This window comes from Perissodus microlepis, chromosome 17 (assembly GCF_051167445.1).
Source record: "Perissodus microlepis isolate ML-2025 ecotype Zambia chromosome 17, ASM5116744v1, whole genome shotgun sequence".
NCBI classification, from domain to species: domain Eukaryota; kingdom Metazoa; phylum Chordata; class Actinopteri; order Cichliformes; family Cichlidae; genus Perissodus; species Perissodus microlepis.
The window spans coordinates 29,133,907-29,149,809 of NC_140477.1; the positions used below are offsets into that span (position 1 = coordinate 29,133,907).

The 15,903-nt window shown below is 38.9% G+C and overlaps 1 protein-coding gene across 4 annotated transcripts in view; it reads right to left on the reverse strand.

The window, feature by feature from the left end:
• Window positions 1-13,894, reverse strand: part of bcar3 (BCAR3 adaptor protein, NSP family member) — a 70,443-nt gene extending 56,549 nt beyond the window's left edge. The window contains exons 1-4 of one of the 4 annotated variants that reach the window (XM_084910841.1): window positions 13,755-13,893; window positions 13,439-13,635; window positions 7,133-7,271; window positions 1,820-1,934 (exon numbers count right to left, since the gene is read on the reverse strand). In XM_084910841.1, coding sequence (XP_084766967.1) covers window positions 1,820-1,934; window positions 7,133-7,222 — 205 coding nt within the window. In that variant the 5' untranslated portion in view covers window positions 7,223-7,271; window positions 13,439-13,635; window positions 13,755-13,893. The other 3 variants (XM_084910843.1, XM_084910844.1, XM_084910842.1) reach the window with 3 other exon arrangements.
• Between the last annotated feature and the right edge of the window lie 2,009 nt (window positions 13,895-15,903).

Sequence of the window (15,903 nt, forward strand, 5' to 3'; positions counted from 1 at the left end):
ACAGCTTTTCCATCAGTATTTTGTTTTCTTTCGTTGCAATTTAACTTTTAAAAATGTATTTATTTGTAATTCAGTGATCCTGAGCATTTTGTGGCTTATAATATTTTTGGGAAAACGAATGATGACAAAAAGGAAATATCCTTATTATTGGTGTTATCACTATTCATGCACATGGTGAGAGGTACTGTTTTGTTGTTGTGTATTAGTCATATTGTTTGTCATGTTTGTTTGTAAGTACACATAAATTCAGGTACAGACGTTTTGGTAAATCACTGATTTGTACATTAATTTTTCATACGCATGAATTATACACAGATTTGTGCCCACGCGCTGTTAGTAAATGAGGCCCATTGTTTCAGTCTTGTGGTTCATTTTGAAAACCTATACGATGCTGCCATGTTTCGTTTAGAAAGAAGAGGTTTTCTGATGGACACACTTTCAAACAAGCCAGACTTTTTCAGTCTTTTTCCAACTGTGCCATCATGAACTAACATGTTAACTGAGGCCTCACAGTCTGAGATGTTGCTCTTGGGTTTTTTGCAATTTCTCTGAGTATTTCATGTTTTGACCAGAACATTGTGTTAACACACAGCTATATGGTCCAGACCAGCAAACTACCACAACCTCTGCCTTTATAAGGATGGTCACGGCACCTGGCTGCTAGATTCCCTCTTAATTCCTGTGGAAGCACATTTCACAGGACTGTACAGAGTCCAGTTTCAGGTTACTTTCTCTGTACCCGTTTGTAGATTTGGTCTGCAGTTAGTAGGTCATCCATCCTCATTCATGCACATTTTCAAAATAAACCCAGGCAACACAACAGATATGCATAGTAAAACATACTGAAAAAGGAAAAAGAAATACCTTACTGCTAAATGACCAGCAGTAAAACCAAACTTCCACAAAACCTAAATTATGCCAAACCAGATGCAGAAAGTCAAATGTTTTTATACTTACTGTAACTTGAGGTCTCTTTGTTTGCGTGTTTTGTTTTTTTAGACACTTCATACCAGATGGGTTTCCAAATTGCTAGGTTTACTATGAGACAGGAGGAGACTCTTTATAGTCCCTGCTTCCTCTTAACAACTTCAGAAAGTCTGGCTCCTGAAAAATGTTCAGAAGTTCAGCCAAGAAAGACACTGTGGGTTGTTTTTTTTTGTAAGTGATGCAGCGGGCGCAGTGTTTTGATCACAAAGTGGCTATTTTGCCCCAAGTTTGCATCTTCTGATTATGCCTGCTGTTGTGCATGTATGATAACATGTAGCAACAGCCAACAAGATCCACTACAATTATTTAGTGACTTTTCTTATACAGCAGTCACCAAGACAACAGCTAGATTTCACTTTATAATGCATGGGAACCAGAGCAAACAAAGCAGTCTGTCACGAACACACTAAAAAGCACATCCACGCATGCATACATGCACACCTCCAAAAGTGATTAAACCCAGCAGGAGTGCAGGCCGCAGCACTCTTCTCCCTAGTTGCTGACAGCTTTGGTTCACATGCTGTGTGTGTGTGTGTGTGTGTGTGTGTGTGTGTGTGTGTGTGTGTGTGTGTGTGTGTGTGTGTGTGTGTGTGTGCGTGCGCGAGAGAGAGAGAGAGAGACAGCATTATCCTGAGTAAGATAACCCCCTCCACCAGCGACCCCCAGGCACAAGCAAGTCTTTACATGACACTAATGCTTCTGTCTCTGTCTAGTCGCTGGGCACACCAGGAATCAAATCAAACACAGATCCAGAATCAACAACTTGATGGAAAAGATCAGGTAAGATAAAAAGTGTTTAGGCATCCGGCAGCGTGTGGGAGTGCTAGAGTACCTCTCCTCCTCTCTCGCTCTTGAAGGAGGCGTAGAGAAGTAAGAAGGTGCAGGCGGTGGAGGTGATTGTGGACTCCAAGCACCAAGAGGTCATACTCTGTGAGGTGAAGCAGATCCTGGAAAATATAAGCAAACAAAAACGTGCATGTAAAATCAACCTGCTCTGGAAATAGTGTTAGATACTGGATCTTAAAAATAAATACTAAACCACTGAAATGTTTCAAACTACCACAGGCTACGAAGTTCTGTGGAGCAGTCGACAGCTTTCAGCAACTTTCTGCTCAGCGTTTCAGTTTGTTGTTGGGGCAAATTAACCCTAGCAACTGCATCCTTTAATTCAAGGTGTACAAAACAAACAATGCTGCATTTAACCATAGTGAAGTTAAATAGTCTGCATGTTTTACTGTGAGATAATGTCTGGATCATAGACATGAATTCATTTTTTCAAATAAAAATAACATTTTAAAAATGTACTATGTTGTCCTTGTATCGTATCAGTTACATATTGGGTTCAAATAAGCTGTGTCCCAGGTTACAGTAAAGCATTGACTTATGGTTTTACTGATATTTACACTTTTTAAACACAAGTTTTTCATAAACTGAGTCTAGAGGACTCATTGGACCCTCAGGACAAACTAAAATTTGATCTCAGTTTGAACAGAGTTTCATTTTCAGATAGAAGACAAACATGGTTTTTGCTGGGTTGGGCTACAACATACCTGCAGCATACCATTAACGCAAAAATATAATTCCCAGTTAATGCATCCAAACCAATCTAACAGACCTGCCGTCAATTCTGAAATGAATCTCCTACATTGTCATTTTTTTTGTCAACATTGTGAAAAAGGCAACTGTGGCAGGAATGAGGAATGGCGTGACCACAATTCTGCATTCTCCAACATATTTTTTTACGGTTGCGTTCTAACACACTTCCACGGCTGCAGCTCCCTAGTTGCCAGCCACACATACCCACAAAAACAACATGATAGGACCCTACACCAAGCTGGCGAGGCGTGACTGATGCCGTGCAGGTGCGTCCGCCTTCCCTGCCGCAACAATTCTACTTGTGGTTTTACTGAGGTCATAGTGGGTGGTGCTGGGGTACTGGGCAGCAGTATTTTTACAGTCTGTAATATTTTGATCCTTTTGTCTGTTAGAGAAAAGTCAAAAAGCAAAAACATTTCTGCCACTTTTAACTAGATTTAACTATTCCAATACTTATTTAAAGGCTCTTATTGTCATTCCAGCAAATATTCACATGAGGTGAAATTGTATTTTGCACTCAGGTGCTTGTTAAGCCCAACAACAAGAATAAAACACATCAAGAGCAATAAATACAAAAATACTGGCAGGCACCAGTGCTGCCCCTCAGCCTACTAATAGATGCACGTATGATATATATTTGAAGATCCTAGATGACTTCCATCTTGAGTTATGGCATTCACAAGATTTTCAGAAAGCAGTGCATAATAAAAAGGCTGAGACCACAAGTGACCTCTTATCTTCCAATGTGTCATCTCCACCTCTCATCCTGCTGCTGTCATTACACTGTCTTAACACACACCCTGCCACACTTCCACACTCGCTGTGTTATTAACTTACATGACCTTTGAAGTAGAGACCTACCAAATCTTTGAACCATAACCCAACCTTCTATAGTACGCTTGTAACCAAACGGAAAAAAAAAAACCACCCAAAAAACCCCCACAACCCACACAGACATGTACATGTGACACAGTGTGTCATCACACGCTGCTCTGAGCTCAGACCAAGGGCTTTTTGTTCTGATTGCTCAACAATATGACTATTCTCATGGCTCATGACAAACACTGCTCTATTTAGACTGAGCATGCAGTGGGCACCCATGAATGTAAACACACACAGACAAATTAAAATCACAGTGAAAGGGTGCACAAGCACACTGCAAGTAAGAAACTGCTCACCTGCATCCACAAGTAGCCAAATACATGCACACAAACCAACTCCGCCTCATCCGTGCACTTTTGTGCACGCAGAGGAGGAAACGGTTTAAAAAATAACCCTGAATGGGAAAAACAAAACACACACACACACACACACAAAGGAAAAACAAAAGGAAAAAAAATGAAAATTACAAGAGATGAACCTGAGTTTATCAAGGTGCATACAACACATGTGACAGATGGTCACTGGGCTCAACATGCCTAAACAGCTCAATAATAACAACATGTTGGCAAGTCAAGAAAGGTACTACATTTGTTCAGCTCATCACACACACACAATTCAAGGTGTGTGCGTGTGCATGAGGGGGAGCGAGAGAGAGAGATAAGTCTTTCTGTCTGTCTCTCTCTATCTCAGAATCTCTCCCTCCCTCTCCTGTCTTTCTCATCTCCGTCTGCATGGAACAGCAAGTTGACATGTTTTCTTTTTTCTCTGTTTTCCACATCACGCAGAGCTGAACAACAATATGAACTCCCATACCAGTCCTGTGGAGAGTTGACATAGCAGTTGTGGATGTTGGTTTTGCCAGCGTAAATGTTATTTCAACAATGAAGGTGCAAGTAAATGAAAAGACAAGCAGAGACGTGGGGATGTTTCCGGACATTAAACATCTCACTGTGGCGCAGTGATCTGGAATTTTTTAAAATCCTGCATGAATTGATATTTTTGGTAATAAAATGGCCTGTTGAATTTAAATGTCAAACTCTTTGACATTTGAATCACGTGGCAGAAAATTTTAAAAAAGCAGCACTTCTATCTCCAGTGGAGACACAGGTTAAATTATAAGGTGGGGCTGAGAAAGACAACAGCTATGTTCTCTAACTAAATGCTGTATGTTAACTGTTAACTGTAGTTTTGGGGATAATCAAGAGAAATCAAGAATCATCATCACCTCAAAATCTATAATACATGCATCCATTCTCTTCCTCTTATCCTTTTTCAGGGTCGCGGCAGGGCTGGAGGGGGGTTAGGCTGAGAGGCAGGGTGCACACTGGACAGCTCACCAGTCTGTTGCAGGGCTAACACATAGAGACAGACAACCAGTCGCACTCACATTCACACCTATGGACAATTTAGAATGACCTATTACTCTAACCCCACTAACTGCATCTTTGGACTGTGGGAGGAAGCGGAGAGAACCCAAGCAAACATCCAACATCCAGGCAGATATTAAAAAAAACATTACTGCAGCAAGAAGTATTGGGTTTAACGTGTTACTATAATCAAAGTACATACTTAGAAAGGATAAGAGTGTGACGGGTAAGTGCTAACAGCATCAAGTACAGAAACAACCACATTATATTGCTAACACAAAGATAGCAAAGAACCCAGAAAGACGATAAAGCTGAGTTCATGCTAATCGCAGCCCAGCACCCAGACGCTGAACTTCAACAAAGGCATTGACGTACAGCCAGACTTCCATTCTCCATTTCTACCTGTGCATGTTTCTAAAGTAGAATCACAATGGCTTTAAAGTCTGTTAGGGATGTTTTCGTGTTGTGTTGTCAGCTTTCTTCTTATGTAAACCCTAAAAGAAAGCTCTATGTGCGTCTACATTAGCAGAGAGATTTGTGTTGGTGTGTGGAACTGTAACCCAAGCTTTATATTATTAGCTGGTAATTACATGACGATGCATTTTAGGTCAATTCACGGAGTAACGAGAAAGTGATGTAACTAGTAGTGTAACAAATTACTTCCTCTTTAAGTAACATACTGCAAGAAAAGTAAGAAGTAGCATGTAATACATTACTTTTTTGGAATAATGGCCCCAACACTGGCAAAGGCTGTCTTAATGATGTTAGTTTAGTTAGTTTTGTTTTCACAAGCATGGATGGCTCAGAGGCACTGAACCTCATGTTGTTGTTCTAATATGAATAGGAAGGTTAGCAACACTGCACTGACTTCATTATGAATGGAGGATGGTCAAGAAAGAGGTAGGGGATAGTTCTTAGTTTTATCCTACCCATAACAGCAATTACAGTGTAACAAGAAGTGCAAACAACTCCTCACCATCACCTTAAGTATATATGTCAGACCTTACAGAGACTTTCCTTTACACTGAAAAAAAACCACACAGTGTACATCCTAAAGTATTAGCTACATGTAGATCTACGCTCAGAATTTCATCCATTTAATATTGAGAAAATATTTCACGTAACAACTTATATCTACACTCTTTTGTTTAAACATGACTAGAATAGCCTTTTCTTGCGTAAGCTTTCTTGTATTTTCTCTATTATGCCTTCAGTATGCACAGATGCATTCTGGGTAAACATTAGCTAGAGGTAACGCAATAATTCATGTCTTATTGGCTCATGAATCTTGTCCCCTAGCCAAAGGCTGTGTACCATTCAGCATGGAAGTTGGGTAATGGCTGAACAGCCTCCACATCGCTGTCCATTCAGGCCGGTGATGAAGTTTTATAAGGCTGCTTTAGTAGTCAGTCGTGGGAAACTGCCTTAATAACAACCACTATTTCAGTTGTTGGAATGCAAACATTGTGTGACTACTTAAAAAGGTCAGTTCATTCAAATTACAATGTATTTATCACTTACAGCTCACGGGGACAATAAAACACCTTTTATATTATTACTATCAATCATGTCACTTTCTCTAGAGAAACAAAGATGTTGTGCCCTCTGTATAGGTCTTGCTTCAGATCTTCCAACTTAAATTAACTCAACATCTGATATATGATCATGCAAATCTCATTATCTGCTCAAAAAACTTTTTAATTTGTTTGTAAATGTCCTCTGTAGTTCAAAATGTTTATCCAAGTCATCAGTGGTGTCCTTTTGTGGTTCTTCTTGTATTTGATTTGTTTGTTTGTTTGTTTGTTTTTTCACCCAACTTAGGACAAGAACTACCAAAACTAAAAATATATACGTAAAAATGATAAAAGCATTACATGTCCTTTAAGCTGGCTCATACTGGAATGGATTCACTTGTCACACATCACTTTGAAGCCGATTGCCATTTGGTTGCCTAGGTAACCGATTCGGATCTCTAATCAGCGGTATCCCGCGCTCTCATTGGTAGCAATTTCAGTCATTTTTGGCATTTTTATACCATGTCTGAATACCATAGTTAAAATGATTAACAATCAACACTAAAACACTTCTACAGCGTTGGCAGGTTAACTACCCACAGAAAACCTTTTCTTGAGCGCTAGAAAATGATGTTTACTTTCCAGTAAACATCATTTTCCTCAAGAGGTTTTCCTCTAAGCTTGTTGTTTTATATAATTTACAACAGCTTCACGAGTCATTTAAAAACTCGGATGCTAAAAAACATGTGGGTTGTGCTGCTGTGTGTGCACATGTACTTGTATTACCTCTACGCCATCATATTCCTGCTCCAGTGCTGTGCAGTACTGTGGCAGTCCCAGCTGACTCAACCATCGGGAAATAGACTGATGCTTCATGGTGACAGATCAACCACACAGATGCACGCAGAGTTGAGTCTTTCAGAGACTGAAACACAATTTTTTTTAAAAAGATCGAGCGAGCGAGCGAGCGAGAGAGAGAGAGAGAGAGAGAGAGAGAGAGAGAGAGAGAGAGAGAGAGAGAGAGAGAGAGAGAGAGAGAGAATATGTGTTTAATGAGCAGTTAAACATACAATACAATAATACAATTAAGTTGCAAATTTTAACACTACAAGTTGCCTATTTCAGTGTCGGATTTGGTGCTGTATGCAGTTTCTCACACATACACTAAGATTAATCAGTGTTTCTCTGCTTAGTGACCTTGTATAACTAATGGCTCTGGAATTTGCCAGTTAATTATGAGCTGGACTGAATGGTGCAAAAGACTCGCAAACTATGATAAATATTTCCCAAACTAATTTCTGTGTGTGCCTGGATGATATCTGTCTGTATCTGTATGATATTAAACTGACAACTTTTCTTCAGGCTTACTCTTTATCAGTCTAATGAGCTGTTAGCAGTATTGCTACAGGACACCCCAGAGCGATGATGTCTCAATCTTAACTGATACTGATAATGCAAATCAAACTGTCTGTGCCTGTGCTGCCAGGGCCTAGATACACCCTGAAATCATTTTAAAAAATGAACATGATACTGGGGAATAACGCTGATATAACCAAAACGCCCTTACCGATTACCACCACACATCATTTTATCTAGAAGCCCAAGCTAACATTCACACATGAGCACAAGTCAAACATATAGTCAAACATAATAAAATGCATTCAGAAAGTATTCGCTTCCCTTGGATTTCACATTTTCTTATTTTGGAGCCTTTCTGGTAACCTGTGTTCAGAATCACTCAATTCAGAATAACTCAAGAGCTCAATAGGAAACATTTGACTGATGAACAGTGAGTAATCGCTCTCTTTGCTGCACATCATTACACTTTTTCTTTTTGAAAGCTAGTATCATTGTGTATCATCTGTGTGATCATATTATTTATATATTGTGTCATGTAGGTGGCAGAGTATATATGGGGTGGTATTGTGTTTCATGCATGTGTGTATGTGTGTGTGTGGTGGCTTGTCACATATAAAGACAGAACATCTAACAGCTTGTCAAGCAACGACGGAGTGACTGAGCACGCGCAGCGACCCCAACCAATCACATTAAGTGAAGTTATGAAGATTTACATTTTATCAGTGACGTCCCCAAAGGTTGTCAGAACCTACCAACATCAACCAATGCTGGGATCCATCATCCATATTAATCTAACCTGTGTGTGCCATTATATAGATTAGAGAATAAGAGTCAGTCACGCAGTATAGGGACTCCATTCAGTGTCTAACACCATTTCCAGTTCAGCCCAATAGAGGTCATTTGAGAGAGTAATCTCTGTATATTACTCACCAGCATATATACAGTACATACTCTACACAGTGTATATTATAGGCATCAGAAAAAATATTCACTCCTCCTTAATCTGGATACTGAAGGAAGTTAACTACTGAAGGGATAGAAAAAAATAAATACTACATTTAACACTCAGAGACATTTGCCTCACCTTCATTCAGCTATCTGGAGACAGGAGGGTTGCATTTCTAATCTGCTGACAACCAGTAATTAACTGCAAGTAACAATGTCAGGAATATTTATGTTTATTTGAATGTGACTTATCTGTTTGACTTAAGTTTGACTTATCTGACTGTTTTAATTCGCTTAATGCGCCTTATGGTCCAAAAAATACGGTAATAAACTCCAAAAACAACTGATTGTACGTTTAAGGCTTTTTGGATGCGTCAGCAAACGTTAACACTGAGTGTATTTTTTCATTTGTGCAAACATCATATAAAAAAAATGCTGTCAATAAAACTAGCCAATACTTATTTGATCTGGATATAAAATTCTCTATATGGCCATTAACTTACAGTGAAAGCATTTCTGTGCAAGCTCACCTATTCTCTCTCTCTGTGTGAGTGCACATACATACACAAATGCACAGTCATTCACTTTACTGTCCAATTTCATTATGGTATTATACTGCCGCTGCAAACACACACACTAATATAACTAATCTCCGTACATTATTTGTGAGCTGATCCATCAAGCTGTATTGTTTTCCTAAACATTACTCCAAGTCAATTTTATGAGTACAACTGTGCCACACAATGCAACAAGACACTAATGATGATTAAAGTCAGTAAAGGACTTGTATCACAAAGTAGCCCTATAGCATCTACAGACACAGCAAACAAATTATCTAAATGGCAGAGCTTCAGCTTGATACCCCATTTACTGAACATTAAAATCATCTTTGTGACAGCTGGTAGAGGAACAAACAAAATATGAGACACGGGAAAAAGGTAGACAGTCATTATTCTAATGAAAGCCACTAATACTGGCCACAGTGCTGTTGTTTTGGTCGTCCTTTGCACAGATGTGTAGTTAATGTAATGTTTTTGTAAGGTTTTATGGTGAAACTGACATTTTCTAAGGTTTAACAAAAATGAGTAATGAGTACTGGGACGCCACGTTTTAAACACTAAATACATAAATACACACATATTCTGACTCACACACCTTATTACACTTTGGTCACAGGTAACTGGCCCAGTCATCCAGTTTATGATACATTAGCAGACAACCCAGAGGCTTAAAACTCGTTGAGAGGTTTTTTTTTCTAAAACCGCATTATGTGATCACTAGCATAAGCTTTTTAAACTTGTTCTCAATTTTAATCTACTTTTCTAGCATGCCTTATGTGAAGCAACTCGCAAGAACAAACAGAAATTGATCTAAGTGAGGTTCACAAACTGTCCATTTCACTTTCGCTTGTTAACAGATCGAGAAAGGTTGACGTAACGTGGTTACTATAAAAATGTGCCATCCAGTCTTGGAAATTTAATGACTGGGTTAACTGAGCTTGTGCAGTACAAGGATGCTAGTGAACCAGTGTTGGCCACACCCTGTCTACTACTGATATCAAGACCTTTTCACTGCATCTTTCAGCCAGATGCTTCGTGTAACAACTGAGTAGCGTAGACTATTGAACAGCTGTATATCATTTTAAAGTGTTGAGGCTTCTCCCAGATATTGCGAGTGGTTTATCTCATAAAGATTTTACAAGGCTCCACATGGCTGCTGGAAGATAACAGAGTCTTTCCAGATGATCCCAAAATCTAGGAACAAATCTGAAAACTGTGGTGGAGGTTTAAGGGAGTTGGATAAGCCTTGCTTGGGGAAAAACGTCATATATTGCATGCCCTTCTTGCTTTTATAAGGCAGTTCGATGGAGATGACAACAACTGGGCAAAGAGAAAGGTCTCATCAGAAATTTCTGGGATGTCTTTTCTACATTTTTCTTTAATATACAAAGAATGGGATCTGCTAGCATATTCCCAATAGAGCTGCCAGAACATAAAAGCTCAGAAGAAACCAGCACATGAGTACAAATAAAGTGAGCAGTAAAGAATCATACTGGAATTTCCAGTAGAACCAGTCAACAAGTTCACCATCAAGAAAACTACACTCTGTCCCTTGAGAGTTCTTCTTCCTCTCCTCTCCACTTCCTGTTGGTTTGACCTCAGCTGTTTCCCATGACCACATTTCTCTGGGGCGCCGTCACAGCATGCATTTTTATTATAGCATATAAATAGACTCACTTGGTGTATGATCTAAAGAGGCCAGGCTATTTGATAGATACTTACCGAATACCAAAGCAGCTATGGCAAACAACAAATTCAAAGGCCAGAGAAGCCAAGACAGCATTAGAGGACAATCCCCCCCCCCAGCCACTGTCTAAAGCCTGTATTGGCTGCCTTTTATAGTCCAAGGGCATCCATTTTGCCAATCACATTAGACTGACACAATCCAACCAATTGAATTAAGCTGCAAAAATAACATCAGCATCACCACCAAGGCAATTCCAGCTCCTGTTACTCAGCATCGCAGCAAAGTGTTTATGCTACTGTGCTATTAGCTGGAAAAATGCAAAAACAACTGGGGGAATTTTTGTTTTTTTAAAAAGGGTGGGGCCACTTATAGAAGCAATATATAGCAAGAGACATAATCATAATAATGAGGTATTAAAACAAACTTTTACTATTATAAAAAGGAAAAGAAAACCTTATTTTTTCTATTGTTTCTATATGGTGTGCTATTTGTAAAACACCTACCCTTAGTTATGGTAATGCGTTACTGGAAGACAAACAGTTGGACCCAGTCAGCTCCCATCTTTCAGTTTTTATTGTAAACTCAAACATGCAGTCATTTGCAACTGGAAATTATCACAGATGGCAGATCCAGCCATCTAACAGAACCGATTCCCCCATTTCAAATTACACACCACGCATGCATCTTTTCATTACTGATCTCAGCTGCTTGCCAGCATTGCTTTGCATCACTGCAGCTCAATGCAGGGTACATTTGCAATACTTGGGCTTTGCAGGGCTTACCTGGCATAAATGTCTGCAGCACATCAAAAACCAAGTAGAAAAACCATACATCTATAATGTGAGCACCATAAACACCAATTTACTCGCTTTGAATGTGTTCACTGAAACTTGAACTGTGCACTGAAATGCAGGCAACATTATAGTTAGTCAAAAAAACTCCCTGACCTCTTCTGAGGTGTGAAAATAAATATGTGAGTGATGTGGAATATCATTTTCTCCCTGTGGTCGGGTGCTCGCCTTAAGAACAAGTCTGAAGCCGCCTTCAAAACATGTTTATCTGTAGGTTACAGTAACTATAGAAGCAGAAGAAATATAACAGATGAGGAGAAGTCAATGAGTTACCATAGTAGGACAAAATCAAAAAACCTTTCTTGTTGCTTGTTCTCCTCTTAGTCTGCAAAAATACTTTTGAGTCTCTCCCCTTTCACTTTATTTTCTTTTTGAAAAACTTCTTGTTTTTCTAACAACTTCCCCTCTCTTCATTTTGTTTCATCATCTGTGTTTTCCTCATCCTCCTCACTTCATGTTTGTGCATCCTTTTCATTTCCAGCTGTCCTCCCTACTATCATCTATGCATTTCTATCCATTTGCTCTACAGTTCCGTCTCAAAGAAACGGAGTTAAATCTGCTTGGCAGCTGCCAGGATTTTGTGAACGTGTATATGTGTGCCGATGCTAAACCACTGCCTAAGGGGGTATGTGAATTTGACAACGTCATCAAGTTATCACACACACCTGCATATCGAGCAAGGCCAGGCTTGCAGCTAAGTAGCCACACAACAGCAAACATCTTATTTGTACGAAATGCTGAAAGACTTTCACCGTCCTCCTGGTCCAAAGAGAGAAGTTACTATCACACTGCACCACAATACCAGCAACTTTCATTTGGTTTGGATTTCTGCCTCCAAAAGTTACATTTCATTCAAAGTTTTCATTCTCTTCTCCCAAGCTGATTACAGTGTTTTATGGGATGCAAATTTACCCTGATTTATTAGAGTATTTAAATACAAGCATCTTTACAACCCCCAAGGGAAAGAGGAAAATACTTACAGTGTAATTTAAGCCCATAAAAGTACACAATTTCCAGTAAAGGATCACCTACACTGCACTCTTTCCCTCAAAGACAATACTTATAACAGCTTGACTGACAACAATTGATATGCCAGTGATTTAAATTAATATCATAAAGAGTTGTTTCACGCTTAAAGGTGTGTGTTGGGTTTAATTTTACACCCCTGGTTGAATCTCTGAAATGCTTTCATGAGCTCTGAGCCAACAAATTTCTAGCCTATAAAACATGACTGCAGATATGTACCCAGGATAATTTACAGCTAGTTATTACTTGTGTGGAATTTAGCAGTTCTGCAGTTTCATCTTTCTTGCAAAATGCAGCAAAATGTCCTCAGCATGTTATTAAAAAAACAAAACCATCCAGTGTTTGAGGGATATTTGTGAGGAAGTTTTTATGCCATGTAACTTGAATGTGTCCTGCAATAATTGTGACTTAATAGTTACATTAAAAAGCCAATTTAGAAAAACAGTAAAAGAAGTTAAAGAAGTGAGTGCAAAACAGTTCTGCTTCACTTTCACCTCCAAGCACACAAAGTCTTAACTCCTAGCAGTTCAAACATGAACACTAGCTCAGTGCAGCGATTAGAAGGGATTTAAATGGTTAAGACTCTCCGGAGCTTTACTGTATTTCTCTCGCTTTTTTGCAACAAATAATCCTAAAGGTAAAAGTGCCCATACACCAGTCTTACCTTGAGAGTTGCAGAGCGACACAGACGGGCTGCTGCCTGCACATCTGCTGGGGATGTAATGCAAAGCTGATAGGAGACCCCCACTGCCAGAGTACTGATTACAGCACCCTGGTTTTGGGACTGTGTAGTCTTAGCGGACAGATGGTATCATCCATTTCAGTTACTACAGTCAGAGAAAAGCCCCGACCCCGGAGTACCTGTCAGGACCGCAGCAGACAACGAAAAATTGAACTACAGTACGCGTCTTCGTTTTATTTCTCTAGTGCCAATTAAAAGGCATGTAAAAGTGGCGCTTCGTTGGCTACCTTAAAGTTACCTTCTGATGCTGTGGCAGGACCAGGCGGGGCAAATGCAAACCAAGGTGGTGCTAATTGGCTGGAAAAGCCCTCCTGCAGCACTGTCTTTGGAGGGTGGAGGAACAGGACTTAAAGGGTGTCCTGCTCTGTCAGAAAAGGAACCCGTGTGCTGAATCTGCGTGTTATCCGCTGTGGAGGCTAGAGGCGTTGCTGTTTCTCTGCACCGTCATTTCTTTTAAATTATGATCTAAATAAAACCCCGATTAAAATATCATCAAACGTTTAGGTTACACAAGGCTTTTCGGGTTTTTGAGTGTAAGTTAAATCTAATTATGGCCATTGGGTTGCAGACTTGATTATTGAGTCACTTGCAGGTGGTACAGTTAGCACCATTTGCGATGTATTTATTTTCAAGAGCAAAGGTAAGCAAAATTAAAAGTAAAATATTTAAACTGATACAAAACTTTCGAACGCAGTAGCTAGTTAGCATTCCGGCTTAGACATCCTGATAATTTACATGCTAATCAACCTGGCGCCTTTTCAAATTAAGTTTAAACCAATGACTGTAGAAAACTGTTTTCTATAGTCATTGGTTTAAACCTGGACAAAAAAGGTGGAAAAAAATCAACCCACAAATAGTCATTAGCCTACTCTAAAGTTGTATATACCTTGTTCACACTGTAGACTTTATTTTTTTTTTTTTAGAAAAATAGAATTAATAACTTAATTAAATGTACGTTTCCACCTGGTCTCCCTAACTTTCATGTTCCGTCTGCTACTTTCAGGCGAAATCGTCTTCCTTTCAAAATAAAAGTCTTCCGTCTTCAAAATAAAGACTGAACTAAAACCTAAAACCACTTAACTTTATACGTGAGTTTTTGTTCTGCGTTGTTGTTTGTTTGTTGTATTTATCACCTCACTTTACACTTTTTGATTGAAACTAAATCTGACGGTTTTTAAGTTACAAAATATAGCAAATCAATTAATCAAGAAACGTAAGCGAATCAGCAACAATCCCTCGAGAAGGGCTGATCCCAAAACGCATACGGCTCTTTGCATTATCACAATATCTAAGTACTGGTATTACTGGGCAACAACTGGGAATAATCGTGTCGTATTTAAGAAGGGACGATGCCATCTTGTGGAGGAAAATGGAAAGCCACAAACTGAAATGGTTCCTTCCAAAGTAGCACTACTTTTACTCCACTAACGTTAAGCTTTGAAAGTCATATATTTAAATGGCTATAGAAACATTATTGGTATACAGTACTAATCTGCACTGTATGTTATGTATTTCATCTGGAAAACTGCTTTTCCAAATATGTGGAAATTATTTTGTTCTGAGTCTTTTGAACTGATGAAATTTGAATAAATAGTTAATAGTGTGCCACGAGTAGTTCTCAAGAGTAGGCAGAGAGGAAATAGAAAGAAAAATGTATGTATTACCAGGTAAAATGGTGCCAAAAGACTTCTGAAATATTTTCAGCTGTCCCTTTAGAGATACAGTCACTATTTCACAGAGGTAATCAATCACTGATTCACTATATCTGGTGCCCCTTTGTAGGTTATCTACAGATACAGAGGTTAGAGGGCAGATATGATGGTAGCCCCCCTTTGGATATTTGCTGTCATGTTCAAATCTGTTAAATGTTTTCTTTTATTTAATTTTCATCCTTTGGAAGTTGATTATTGATTCTATAAAATATAACATCGCCTGTTTTCTTTCCATTCACCTAAAACGGCAACATAAAACTGATCTGATCTGCCTAGTTACAAAATAAATACATAATAAAATAATTCTGTCACCAATGTAAAAATAAATCCTTGATAATTACAAAGTGTGTCATTTGTAATGTTCTTTCAACCAGTGGTCTGAGTTACAACTTCACATAAATCAGCCCCAGTGTTGCTTCACATTTGACTGATGGGTGAATTGGTGCTGATGTGACATTCACAGTATAATTAGACTCACTTTAGACAGCGATATTCCAGCTTTGGTGAAGGTGCTGTATTTGATACGTTAAAATAGTAGGGATCACTTGTGAAGACTAATCTGCAGTGTTAAATTTTAATTTTAATTTTTAATTTGTTATTTTACTTTAATAGTTTAGTTGTTACTTTTATTGAAGTAAGATGTCTCTCTCAGCAGGGGAGCCTCCAGATTTTTTT